At 40.7% G+C, this 14,794-nt stretch overlaps 1 protein-coding gene across 1 annotated transcript in view; it reads left to right on the forward strand.

Moving 5' to 3' along the window:
* Positions 1-14,794, forward strand: part of LOC127650676 (collagen alpha-2(VIII) chain-like) — a 109,669-nt gene that overhangs the window by 78,460 nt on the left and 16,415 nt on the right. Inside the window, exon 2 of the mRNA XM_052136262.1 lies at positions 13,578-13,758. Within this exon, the coding sequence (XP_051992222.1) occupies positions 13,605-13,758 (154 nt within the window). The 5' untranslated portion in view covers positions 13,578-13,604. The remainder of the gene's footprint in view (positions 1-13,577; positions 13,759-14,794) is intronic.

Genomic DNA, 14,794 nt, shown 5'->3' on the forward strand with positions numbered 1-14,794 from the left:
ACAGAACGACAGATTGAAGTCTCATGACTGAAGCACACACAAATTATGGACACATTTTGCAACGATCACCCAGTATTTTCCATAATATGCAGTGTTGTGAAGTAGAAAACTATGCTACTCCCCAATTAGCCAATGCTACTAACTTTGTTGGCTCGGCTGTTTAAAAAATATAACATATCGTTCTCACTAACAAGCTTGTTTCCCAACAAATAATTGGCTAGCATGACAACATTAAACACAATTTTGTTGTTTTATATCACATTATTTGGTGCTTAGTTAAAGGAGCACACCAAATGTATTTATTTATTTAAGTTTTACTTCTACAGAACTTCATTGTAATTTTGCAATGTTTGTATAAAATCACAACCACTTGAAGACTCTAGTTATATTAGTAACCTCATAAAACCTGTTTTATTCTACATGAAAAGGGTCCCTTAATGGGTGCTGCAATGATAGAATCACATGACCAGCCAAATACTGCTTGCTTAACCCATTTAATCGCACCAGTTACATTTGTGACCGAAACTAATTGGGATATGAAATATCAAGGGTCTAAAAAGAGTTGTTGATGTATTTTACAAAGCGTTGGCAATTGTAAATGACAGTGCAGACTGAATTTTTTTACAGGAGTGGTGCAAACAGTCTCATGACCAGAGCCATTTAAATCCACTGTGCTCTGTGTAGTTAGTCTTAGTTTGTCATTCCCTTTTCCCCCACAATTCCTTGATAGTAAAAAATGCATTTTGTTACTAAATTGCTTGCCATTTTCTATTGGGTCCTATTGAGCAACTGAGCAAAATGACTGTATTAGACCAGAGATTATTTAGTAGGGATGGGCCACTTACATTAAAATGAATGGGAGAAATTGAAACACTCAACCGAGAAGCTCTGAGCGCACAATGGTAAACAGCTGTAGAAAGGATGTCCTGCCTTACAGTTAAAAGAGCCAATCACCTGTTAGATACAGACATCACCTGTCAATCAACTCTAGAATGCGTGTGCGCATTAGCTATTCAAGCCGGGAAAATGCAATTTTTTAACAAAATATGAGGTAAAGTATCACAATTTGTGATACCAGGATTGGCAGATGTTATTGCTGATTTGAAATATGTCTTTTGATCATAATCTTGACCAACCATTTTTGAGATTTTTGTCTTTCTCTATTCAAGTAGATAGAAGCTGCACTGGCATGACTGGAAATAGCCTCCCAAGAACATTAAATAAATGGCCAACAGTGGACTGACTTGCTAGAAATTTTTTGATTAGAGTGACTCTGTATTTTCCCACTAGTTACAATTGACAAAGAATACATTTCATACTTTCACTAACTTAAAAAAAAATGTGGAAAAGGCATATCGTTTTTCTCATTGGGCTATCTAAGGTGTAAAATACCTGTGCCCACTCAGTGGCATCTGAAACTGAAAACTATTGATTTTGAATAATGCTGCATCCAAGCCACTAGGTGTCAATGTCTTGATCAAACAAACAAAAAAGTTACCAAGAGCATTTTCCACCATCGATCCAAACAGTTCTCATCGCAAAACCATACCGTTCCCTGCAGATCTGGGCCAGTGGGCATGGTTACGCTTTCATTTTCCACTGTGGTGCTGTGAGATCAGGAGAACGCACGTAACAGATCCGCCTGTTTTGGATTGTGTGAAAGGTAAACATTGGAGCGAGTGCAGCATGCTATGGAAGATGATTGCATATTTTTAGTTTTTAGGACTGTTTTATTCCCTGGTTTTACTCTGCTAACAAAAAGCAAAGACACAGACCATGTCTCAAAAAGTAAAGGAAAGAGAGTGTTAAAAAATAAATGTAGGCTACAATAATAGTTAAACCATCAAAATAAAATCATAAAGATACACTAAATGAGTCACCACGTACTAAAACCATTCTACCAGCACGGTGGAGAACAGTTGATTATGGTTAGCTAACCATGCCCAGAATGGTTTATAATTGTGCCAAACCATGCTCAAGTGGAAATGCTACTGTAACATAGGGTTGCACGGTAGACCGGTGCTACGATAGTATCACGATAATAAAGCTTCAAAATACTGGCCATACCACAGTCATTTTTAAAGGTATTACCATTTATATGGTAGTACTGTAAGTTATGTTGTACTGTATGTGCGGTAGTCAATATTATTTTTGCTTAAACATTCGTTTGAATCAGACCTATGTCTGCAATAACATAAAAAATATATGAGTGGTGTCCCCTTCATGCAGGGCCCTTTAAGAGCGCAAAATGTTGTTTCGAATTTGCCCCTTATATGGTATTGTTTATTTTTCAATTAGTGTTTTTCCCAGCCTTCAAACCCAGCATGTTAATTTGGTGGTCGTGTAAAACTTTGGAGAGTGAGATGCTTTTTTACACAACACAATTCGCATAGCGAGATTTTTAATTATTTTGGGTTTTGCCTGATGAGACCATGAAAACCCATCTGCCGTGAATGTGGACAAAGATTTCAAGCCAAAGGGGGAAACACCAACAACCTTATTAAACACTTTTTTATAATAAGAAATTTATAAAAAAAACGGACAAAACACGGGACGAGACCGACTCAACCCTGAGACTGTAAAATCTGGCAAAGAGATTGGGTGTTGCTCAGCCCGCTGCTCTGCCGATGTCTGCTAAGGAGGTGCCATGGGCCAGTGCTCACGAGAATACCACACTTCTCATAAAGTGTGCTCAAACCCGCAAGGGGCGGGCACGGCCTGGGCGTGATAAGCTAAAGAAATAGCATCAACGACCCAGTGAGCTAAACTCTGTTTGGAGACAGTGTTCCCTTTCCCGCCGTCCGCCAAACCAGACAAAGAGCTGCTCAGAACATCTAAATGGAGGACCACTGAGAGATCCCAGGAGGGGAATAGACTAGGCCGGGGAGGGTTCAGTCTCCGGGTGCCTTTCAGGAACCTGATAATAAAGTTGTGCATACCCAGAGACTTGCCATATACTGCGTCGTGGTGGGCTGCGATAGCAGCTCCATACACCTTCAAGGTGGAAGGGGACAGCCTCCCCTCCAGCCTCTACTGCAGGAATAAAAGCACTGACCGAACTGCGCACATCTGCGGGTGTTCGGCTTGGGAAGAACCCCAATCCAGATCCACTAGATCATCCACAGCCCATCCAGGGGCCAGACGTGGAGGTTCCAGAGGTTTGGGCGCGGGTGCCAGAGGGTGCCCGTCCCTGAGAAAGAGTGCTGTCACGAGGAGTGTAAGATCCGAGAACCAGGCCTGGGTGGGCCAGTAAGTGGCCACCAGGATGACCTGTTCCTCGTTCTCCCTGATCTTGCACAGCACCGGTGCAAGAAGGCTCACTGGGGGTAATGCGTACTTGCGCAGCCCCCGGGGCCAGCTGTGTGCCAGCGCGCCTGCCCCGAGAGGAGCTCCTGTCAGGGAGTACCAGAGCGGGCAGTGGGAGTTGTCTTGGGAGGCAAAGAGATCTAACTGTGCCTTGCTAAATTGGTCCTATATCAGCTGGACCACCTGGGGGTGGAGCCTCCACTCTCCGCTGGGCGAAACTTGCCACGACAGCACGTCTGCCGTCGTGTTGCGGTTGCCAGGGATGTGAGTGGCACGCAGTGACCTGAGTCACGTCTGACTCCAAAGGAGGAGATGGTGGGCAAGTTGTGACATATGACGAGAGCGTACGCTGCCTTGGCGATTTATGTACGCTACCGTCGTGGTGCTGTCTGAACGGATCAAGATGTGCTTGCCCTGGATTAGTGGGATAAACCTCCGTAGGGCAAGAGATACAGCCACTCTAGGCAGTTGACCTGCCAACGCTGCCGGGGGCCTTTCCAGGGGCCATCGGCAGCATGCCCGTTGCACACGGCACCCCAACCCTGTCGAGAGGCATCTGTGGTTACCACGACATGTCTGGACACCTGCTGCAAGGGGACTCTGGTCCGCAGAACGCAGAGGTCTGTCCGAGGTTTGAAAGTCTGATGGCAAGAAGGGGTGATTGTCACACGGTATTTGTCGTGGCGCCATGCCCATCTCGGGACGCGAGTCTGTAGCCAGTGCTGAAGCGGTCTCATATGCATCAACCCGTGAGTGTTTTGTGAGTGGAAAACTCAAACTCTTTTAGAGAAATCAAACTCTTTTAGGAGAAGAACACTCTTTTAACAGTGAAAAGCGCTGTCGAAGCGCCCAGGGGCGTAGACTGCACATCGTGCAGAGAGAGAAAATGGCAGTTGGAAACGTGCCGTAGATCCAACAACAATGCTTCTCACTGACAGAGGTGAGTGAAACAGTGGTGAACTTCAGCTTGCTTGTTGCACAACCGTTTGGCTCCGTAGAAAAATTCTGACTGGCACTCGCTACCCCACTTCCCTTTTATACCCGTATGTCCGGGGCGGGGCATGCAAATTCTGTCTGCCAACTTGACATTGGCCTTTTCTCAGGTTCAGAGGTACGTTTGGCGTCCCAGGAAGACCCTTTGTGTCACTTCATTTGACACAACGTCGAGTGAGTGACAGAAGGGGAACCACCTTTTTTTATGACAAACTGTATTAAGAATTAACACACTATTGTGTGGTATTGTGATACTACTTGGTATCATGATACTTAAGCTGGTATAGTATCATAAGATATAATTATGGTGTTATGACAACACTACTGTAACCGTTCCTTACCTTGCTCAGAACCATTCAGCCCGATGGTGTTTGCTTGTAGCTTAACAAGTTGCAGTTTCAAAGTAGTGCAGCCAGTGAGACACCAATACTAAGCTGTATCCGCATATCTGTCATGTTTGCCATTTTTTACTTAGGATTCTGCAGGGATAATTCTAAAATACACAAACAGATGTAGTAATTATATGACATTTAAAGTAAATAATGTGTGTTTGTGTGGATATAATGTTAACTACTGGTTTGGAAATGTAATTCATTGTTTAAAGCTTTAAATCTTATTCAAAAAGATATTTAGATATTCAAAAATAAATAAAGGGCAAAATTTGAGGGTATACTAAAGCATATATTTGCTCCTTCACTATTACAGTTCACTGAACTGTAAATAGTACGGTCTCAGAAAAGGCACCCCAGACACCCTAGTGGCCAATTTCTTATTAAGCCTAAACAGAAAGGCTTTTCTCCATCCCAAGCTGTAACAGCACCTGTGCTAATGGCCCTGCACATGAAACATAAACGGTCCCTTCAAGTGCATGCTACATGTGTGTGTCTGTGAAGACATGTGCGTGTGCGAGAAAACACATTGCTGTACTCCCAGGACTACTGAAGGCACATGCATCATTCGCATAGCCAAGAAAGTGAGACGGCTAAGATGAATGGTGTCTGTTATATACTGTGTCTAAAAGAACATTTCCTCATGGGGCAGACAGAGAGAGCTTCATCTAAACTCTCTGAGAAAAACATGTTCCCACAACAATGTTTTCTTCCGTATTCAGGGACATTGCTGCACCATTACTAAATCAGCAATGAACACCTCAATTTATTATTTGTGACTTGATAAAAAAATAAAAATAATAATAATACAAAAACTAAATGTGACTGAGGCTAATATTCTGCATTACATCTTTGTTTGTATTCCATTGGAAGAAAGGAAGTCATAGGAGTTTGGAACATGCAGGTGAGTAAATGATGACAGTTTTTTCATCAACTTTTTGTACTCACTTATTGACTTTATGTTTAAATGACAACATGTAGGAAAAATATACACTTAGCAGAAAACTGACTTTTGTTGGAAACATATGTCCCACAGTATCCACACACATCCCCATCTCAGCTGCCCCTGAACTGCCTCAGAGGAAGCCCCATTTGAAGAAAGTGAAACAGTAGAAGAGAGGCAATTGAAGTTGCCATTTATCTGTCACTTAACTTGACATGAGCTTTAGTTTTAGGACGATTGCATAACTTTTATGTGGCCCTGGTGTAGGCTGGAGGCCCCAATGATAGAGGGGAAGGAAAAAAAAGTGAAGGCGAGAAACAAAATGGCAATGTCAGTGTAAACAGCTTTAAGTCATGCCTCAGCAGGACCCTGACAGCATTAAATGGATGATTTATTGTACAATTCTGTTAAATGTTGTCACAGTGGGGGTGCAGCTGCAGATTACTGGTCTGCTTTTGAGACCGCTCTATAGGTTAACATGTCTGAGAAAACTCAGAGAGAACCAGTTTAGCCAAAACTCCTTTTTAATATCCATGCTGGCCATGGAAGGTCATGAAGGCCATTAATACTCTTTGTGATCAAAGAAAGTAAATGTGGAATGATTAATGTTGTGCTGATTAAACAGTGGCGATAACAGCTTTTAGACCAATTGGATATAATCCAAAATGAATTGTTTCTTGGGGTAAAATAAAAACTACTCAAAACTGGTTACTGCATCACTTAAATCATGAATCACTGCATGATTTTAAAGGTTTAGTTCACACAAAAATTACAATTATGTCATAATTTAGTCCTTGTGTCGTTCCTAGCCCTTATGACTTTCTTTCTTATGCCGAACACATCAGGAGATATTTTAATGAGTCTTTTCAATACAATTTCAATGAACAGTGCCTCACTTTAAAGCTTAAAAAGCACCCAATATCTTAAAAGTACTCCATACAGCTTTATTTTTTTTGTGTCAAATTAATGCTTTTAATTGCAATTCATTTATTAAATACATTTTCTATTTGCATATATAATAACTCACATGGGCATGAGTGGGGTTCAGTGGGGCTTGATTATTGGATAGTCACATGATTTTAATTTAGATTTCATTAGAAGTGTATGGCCGCAAGTGAAGAAGTGTATGGTAACAATTTTATTTTGATACAACACACCTCTCATGTCCAGTGTAAACACAATGCAATTGTAGGTTGATTACGGTTGGCAACATCAGTAGCATTGCAACTTGATGCATTAATATACAATTCAACTTATGTGCACTCTGGTGTGTGTTAGTTATTTTACAATGTATACAAAACTTGACTCATCCAATTAAAATGTAGAATGGATTACCGTTTTGGGTTTGTATCCATCAAGTCCCAAATAAAATAAAAAATCTAATGAGTTTAGTGTGTTCCAAATGAGCACCACATTTATAAATGTTCACTCAATGATAAACAGTTACAACACCGTAGCCTACTAGTCAGCAAAACATAGTAAGAAGGAAAAAGGGAGTGATATGGCATTGGCAGACGGGAAGGCCGTTACAGGTTAAGCACCATTCAGACCCTCCTGAGATTTAACTCATGCTGAAAAGTTGATTTATGAAATAAAACTCTCAGACCCAATTTCCTCCTTTCTCACTGACTCAGTCAGCATGGTGTCCATCAAACAGACATACTCCTGTACAGTGCAGACACATGCACGCTTGCATACCACACACAGACACGCTTTCATTTAACTTCTCATGCCTCTGAGTTCATAAAATTATTCAGTTGTGTTTGTCGATGTTGGGAGCCAAGAGTGAGAAATATAATGATAGTGAATATATGTTTACGGTGATTACATTTATTTAAAGCTCTTCTTGTATCGTCTTGTATCTATGGTGAACTTTCACTGTCTCCACCTGAGAAGGTTTGCACTGGGCCCTGTGGCTGTTAGTGTGTGTTTTAATGGAGTAAAGTGTACATTTCTCAAACATAAGCCATCTGTTTAAAGGTGATGAAAAGTGGGAATAGTTTTCTTTTGAACTATTTACTTGCGTCTCCCTCAGTTTTGGTGACCAGGGTTACCACCTGAGCTGCCATGTTGTTTTTTGAGATTAACTGTGAGTCGCTTTTGGCCCCTGCAGTGGCCAATCTTTTTAACCCAAATTCCTGCTAACATGCAGTATGAATAAGTGTTCTAGCAAAAGGCAATGTGTTTTGGTTTTTTCTTATTTTCCTGTTTTCATAAAAGGGCTTGTGTAAGAACATTCCTCTCTCTGATTGAGTTTCACAGGTCTGGTTAGAGGTGAATTGTATAGATTTACTTTTACAGTTTGTTTTTGGTCTTGGTGAATTAATATTTAGTTACTTTCTGATTTAAGGTCCGCCCTACTATCGGAAAGCCATAAAGTGTGTAATGTCTCATGGACTGGGGGCGAACACTTCCCTTTCTTTTGTAAAAACAATTTTCTCTTCTGCTTGGAATTTTAGTAGCTGTTACCATAAATTATTCTGTGCAAGTGATTTCAGATCCCCTTTTATAAATATGTTTTAGATAAAACATCATCACCAAATTGGTATTTTTTTATTGATCTTTTTGGTCAACAATTGTTGTGAATGGCTTTAGTTACAAAGCTCCTTAGTTTTAGTTTTGTTTTTGTTAGTCACACATCATTGAGTGTATATCTGTGTTTTAGAACCCAGCTGTATGCTGTAAACACAGAGTTTGTGAGTGTGTGCACATGTACGGCTGAGCGCTTGGCCAGACAGATTGTGTGAGACTTTTTTTTTTTTACTGTGTCTGCAGAGCTTTTCAAGAAAAACATTAGGTACACAGAATGTGCTGGCCTATGTATTAGGGGTAATGTCTGATTTTGATAGTTAAGGACATCTAAATTACCCTGCCCACAATAACACAACCCCCAAGAATGGCTCATCCCCACCTCCTCATCCAACAACAGCCAACTATTCAGCAACCAACCAAGCTGGTCATTCCACCAATGCTCTCACTCTGGCTGTTTTTGCCTATGTCGGTCTGTCTGTTTCTCCTTCTCTCTCTTGGTCTCTCTGCTTTCACTCTGACTTTGACTTGTGTTCATGTTTTTCCTGGAGGGGGAAATGGCTACATGTGAGAAATAGGAGGAAGCAAGTATTTCTTAGCGAGTGCAAACACAGATGCTCACACAGACGTGACTAATTACACAGGCTTGCTCATGTTATTTGGGACTGCACATCCTTACACAGCAGTAAAATAAGATGGCAACCGCAAAGCTATGGGCTCACTATACTTGGTTAGGATAGCTCCAAGACCAGAGCAAAGCCCAAAATTGTTTTTCCGGAGCCCAGCGCAGCCCTCAACCTAAATTCCAGTAATAATAACAATAAAAACGAAAAAGATAAAAGAGGAAAAAGCCGGTTGACCTCAGAGAATTATGCAAAGCAAACAGGGACAGAGTGCCCTGTTTGGAGTCCTGCTGATTGGGAAAAAACAGCAGGACTGAGCCATTCTATGTCTGTGTTTTTTTTTTATTAATCCTCATCTCACTGGCCAGCTAGTGCTGGAGATGCTGGTGGACCGGGTTCATTGCATATGTGGTTGTACATGGACATTTGCTCAGGCAAGTTTCACGTCTGCCATACTTTTGTTTTTCATTACTGCAACACAGGCATAGACTGTGATGTTAACTGTCTTTTTGCATGCTGATATTGCAAACCTTTCTTGAAATCAGCAAAGGCATTTTACAATGTCTTTTTAAAGAGATGGTTCACCCAAAAATTGTAATTGTGTCATCATCTACTGTAGGGTATTTCTAAACCCATTTGAATTTCTTCCTTCTATGAAATTAATTACATTTTCAAGAATAAACATATTCAACAAATGTATTTAAAAAATATTTGACTGAAAGAATTATTCATTCACAAACCGAACACCGCTAAATCTCTCATGAACTCTCAAGTATGCACCAAGAATATGGACGGAAGATTTTCAGTGGAAGACTTACATGTCTGTTTCTCAAAACAAGCTATTTTGTCTTCAGAAGAATTGGAATATAGAGCATAAGTCATATGAACCACTTTTATGATGCGGTTTACGGTGCTTTGATATCTCTATTAAAAGGAATAGTTCACCAAAAAATCTAATCTTCATGTGATTCCAAACCCACCAGTCCATACCTGTCAATAACCTCAAACACAACTGGTTCTTGTGTCATGATGTTTGGTTACGAGATGCCCAAGAACCAAGGTTTGATTTTGTGGCAAGGAAGAGGGTGGGGCCGGGCCATGTTGACTCACGCCCGGCCCATAATCAGGCTAATTAAGCTGACGAGAGGGATAAAGGCCGCTGGAGTTGCCAGTTTGAAAGAGAGAGAGAGCTACAGGAAGCTGCCCTGTATGTGTTTATGTTTGTGTGTTTTTGTTTAAATTTTTGTTTTGTTTAAGTAATATTGTTTAATATTACTTTGATTCTTCGTCCGGTTCTCAACTCTTCCTTGCCTGTTTACCCTGTTACAGATGTTATTATCGTGTTGACATACTTGATTTGGGCTCTGTATGCATGAGTTGATTAATTAATTTATTCGATTTAAGAGTAAATATATATTTAAATTCCAGTCTGTTTTTCATACAAAGTGATCTTCAGAAAACTTGGAATATGATGCCACATGGACTACTTATATGACACTTATGGGTGCTTTTCTAAGCTTTAAAGTGAGGCACTATCCACTGCCATTGTATGAAAATAAACAACATTCTTTGAAATATCTCCTTTTATGTTCCTCAGAAGAAAGAAAGTGATATGTGTTTGGAACATCTTGAGTAAATAATGACAGAATTCTCAATTTTGGTTGAACAATGCCTTTAAGCTTTAAAGATTCAGTCACCGTTCATGAATGTAATTCCATGGCTAAGAACATGGCTGCAGTTAGAAATTCTTGGGGCTGGTACAAAACATATTCAGTGGGCCCCACTCCAGTGAGTTATTCCATCAACGTGCACTACTCGCACTGTCTCCATGTTTATATCCATGTGTCTCGCTGAAGATGCGCTCTACAATAAGGAACAGCCTCTCTGTGCACCCCCCCTCAAGCCCAGGCACAGGACAAAGGTCCAGTTGTCCCCCCTTATCGGTGGCCCTGGCGAAGAACATGGGAAACAAAACCTCCTTTCTCTTTTGTGTTCTGCACAGGAAAGAAAGTTATAAATGTTTGGAATGATGTGAGGGTGAGTAAAGGATGATAGAATTTTCTATTTTTGGGGTGAACTATCCATTTAATTGTCCTGACCTTTCTTATGGTCCTTATAGGAGCCCTTGCTGTTTAAACTGGGAAATTGGTTTATAATATTAACCTTTGGTTAGGATTTAAATAGGCCCTTGCTGAGCTGCAGCACTGTGGAGAAAGTTGAGCTGACCTGTGGGTCTCATGCTTGTAGATACAGTCAGGCTGACAAGTGGGTTTTTGTGTTTAAACCTGTGGTTGAAAGAGGGAGAGTTCAGCTGTCACAGCACATTGAAATAGGAAGTGAGGTAGGTTATGAATGTGTCTTGGCTTGGCCAGGTCCACTGAGAACAGCAAACCAAAGCCTATGAACTGTGAAGGCCACGGATAGGATGTCCATATGCTTTCAGACAGAATTTTTGAAAGGCTTCCCTCAGCAGAGTTTATTCTCCATCTCTCAAGCTACACAGACTGAATGCTTTTATGAGAACACTGTGTGCTCAGATGAAGGACGGTGAGACATTTCAATCATTAAACCACTTGTCATGTTCAGTCAGAGCAAATTATATCTCATCCATGTGGAAAATTGTCTAGAATAGTGATTGTGACCCAAAAATGGGTTGCAGATTTGTTCTGATGCCTCCAGATCTTGCAGCTTGTTTAGGAAATATTCATATTACTTTTCTAAGCAATCAGACTTGCAACCGGCTGATGATAAAATGGGCACAAAAAAAAGACTTGCGATTAAAAGGGGTCTTGAGCCATATTTAGGGTGCCAAAACAGCATAGAAAGGTGGGTTGGGCCAGGAAGCAATCACCCAGAACACCCTAGCAACCACTAAGAATGCCCTTATAAGCACCCAGAACATCCTAGCATAGTGGCAGTGTGTTTTGCATGGGCAAGCACTGCTTTAATTGTCTTCAGAAAATATTACAAAGAGCAGGGAAAACACTGCTAAATGCAAGTAATGCAATTCTAACTGTAACTAACCATAACTTACTAAGCATGTAATTGTGAATACCTAAAATAGCTAAATGAATATGCTATCAACTTTTAAAAGGGAGAAGAAAACCTTTCCTCCCACTAGGATAAAGTTAGCTAAATTGGTAGAATTAGGTAAGACAAAAGGAAAATATTACACAGACAACATTAAATAAGGGTTTACTAGAAAAAAGGTAAACATGTTTTAGGTACCATTTCGGGTCACCTCTTGATGCCAAATGTAAAATATGGGTCCTGAAGCAAAAACATATGAGAACCACTGATAAAGAAGTGCAGATGAAACAGGTGAGACAGCCATGACAACTGGGAATGCCTTACTGAGTCTATAAGCCAGAAATGAGAATGTGGATAAGAACAGCCTGTTAGAACCCAAAGTGATGCCATCACCACCCCTTCCCTGAGTCAGTGGACTCTCCCATCCACCTGATCATATCTATGTAAATATTTGGTGCAAGTAACATGAGGATGAAATTATCATTCCTTCCTGCAGTAAATTAAAACAAACAACTGCAGATGTCTTGGGGAATGACTGGTTAAACATACGGCCAGACATAAAAGCACAGAGCCATGCCTAGGCTTTGGCATTCATACCTCTCCGCCCGGGCCTGAACCTGGGTGGGTTCAATAACTCTACAGAGTGACCTGTCCAACAGCCAACCGTGTAGGAAGACCCTTCTGGCACTTATTGCAATCATCTCTGCAGGCCCCGGAATGAATCCATGTACCTCTGACAAGGCAGCTTTTCTACAACAAAAAACTATGCATGAACCCATGGATTCTATGATATTCTGAAAGTACCCAAACAAGGCCTAAAATAACATTTAGCTTCTGAAGTTTAACATGAAGGGTTTTGCTTATGCTTTCTCCTTTTTGGACTGGCCTTGTGGGTTATTTTCTCAGTGTTTTGTATCGGTCCCATGCCAGGCCTCACTGATTAGGCTAGCACAAGGAGAGCTGTTGATGTATGCCACTCTCACTCAGTGTTACACCCACTGGCAGTAATGCTGACTGGCATTGGATTTTGAAGACCAATCAAGCACATAGGCAAAGCCAACATAAACAAGTGAAGGGAATTTTAGAAACTTAAAATGCTTCATCACCATTTCCAAAAAATAGATGGGAGTAAAGAACATTATAAGTAGAGGTGGGTGTGAATGGTATGTTGTGAGTTGCTTATTCGTGATTGCTTTGGCATAGCTCGTTTAAACCATTCGTCCAACCTTTGGTGCACTTTCATTCGGGCGACCTTTATGTTTTAAGGGGTCATGACATGCCTTTTTTTGTTATTTTAATATGTTCATAGGTTCACTAAGTTTCCGCAACTTTCTGATGCAGAATGATCATTAATACATGATCAATCACATTTACATGTCAAACTATAGGGTGATATATATAATATTTAGAAGGCCAAATAGATACTTTTATGCCAAAACACCAGAAGAACTATGAAGAATGTACAACTATGAGAATATATCAGAAAGTCTGTCAAAACATGCTGTTGCTGGTTGTGTATAGCACCTGCTGCTCTGCAGATCCATCCAGGATCCCAAGGATGGGGCAGTTAAAATGTATAACTTTATTATTGGTGGACCGTGGCGGGTTCAAATGATAAATGTTATGATAACCCCTTCAAGTATTATCTTCAAATGTTATACAAAATTAGGTTGATATGAGGTCAAATACTGAAGTAAAAGGATATTTTGAACCAAAAAGTTAAAACAGTGAATAAATTATCTTTATCTCTCTCTCTCTTTGCAGTTTTGAAGCTTGTAACCCCAACGATCAATGACAATGCTAGCTCTGCCCTTTGTCCTGCTAATACTGGTGAACCATGTCCTGGGTGGAGGTTACGCCCCGATGCCTCAGATGAAATACGCGCAGCCCGTGATGAAGGGGCCTGTTGGGCCACCCTTCAGAGAAGGCAAGGGCCATTATCTTGGTAAGTGTTGGTAAGGATTAGCAAATGCCTGAGCACTAGACTTTTTAAAACTGACTCAGTTGGTGGGGTAATGACAACTCTTGATTTGGGTGTCAAAAGTTCTGTCAGTAATTTTTCACACCATAAATTTGTACCTTTAAAGTTAATGTCATTTTTTTAGCTTAATATCCAGATACAGATACAGCTATGAGTCAGCCATTTGTAGGTATAAAAGTTTAAATACCCTATAGCAACATTGATTAAACCAATGGCATTAGTTTGGGGTGGGAGTGTATTTTTGTTTGACCAATAACAGATAGGGGAAGGGCTCTCCGAGTGGCACAGAAATGACACAATTCATCTTTAAAAATGCAGTACCTTCCTATTCTGTCATAGTTAAGGTGACATTCAAAGTTCTTGAAATTATCCACAGTCCATAGAATGCCACATAGACATTTTCCCCTTGGAAAATGCCCGACTATGCACAGATTACAATTCCTGTCTCCAGCTCAAGCAATTGAGATTCTCCAGGCACAGAAACACTCAATTAGTCCAGTCAGAAATTTTCAGACTGAGATTGGCCCCATTGGCCCCATTGGCCAATCTCAATCATGGCCTTGCAATTATCCCCATTCACTAATTGGCTCTATAACTCTACTCTCTCCTCTCCACCAATAGCTGGTGTGCACTATGGCTGCCATCGCATCGTCGTAGGTGGATGCTGCACACTACTGTGCTGAGGAGAACCCCCTGTTCACTGTGTAAAGCACTTTGAGTGTAGTGTCAGAAAAGCACTATATAAATGTAACATTCATTCATTAATGAATGATTAACAGCTGTGTCTCATTGCAGAAATTCTGGGGAGAGTTATGTATAAAGAGGGAGAGAACACCAGAGGATATGAGTGTGTGTGTGTGTCATGCTGAAAAGCCAAGCTTGTGTGTTTAGACTGGAAAGTCACATTTATAAAATATTTACGTTGATTGTTTTGTCCTTTCCACCCAACAATGAACCTTGTTACACCAACCTAACATGTTCAAGGAATAAGTCTGATGAA

This window comes from Xyrauchen texanus, chromosome 10, assembly GCF_025860055.1.
Source record: "Xyrauchen texanus isolate HMW12.3.18 chromosome 10, RBS_HiC_50CHRs, whole genome shotgun sequence".
NCBI lineage: Eukaryota > Metazoa > Chordata > Actinopteri > Cypriniformes > Catostomidae > Xyrauchen > Xyrauchen texanus.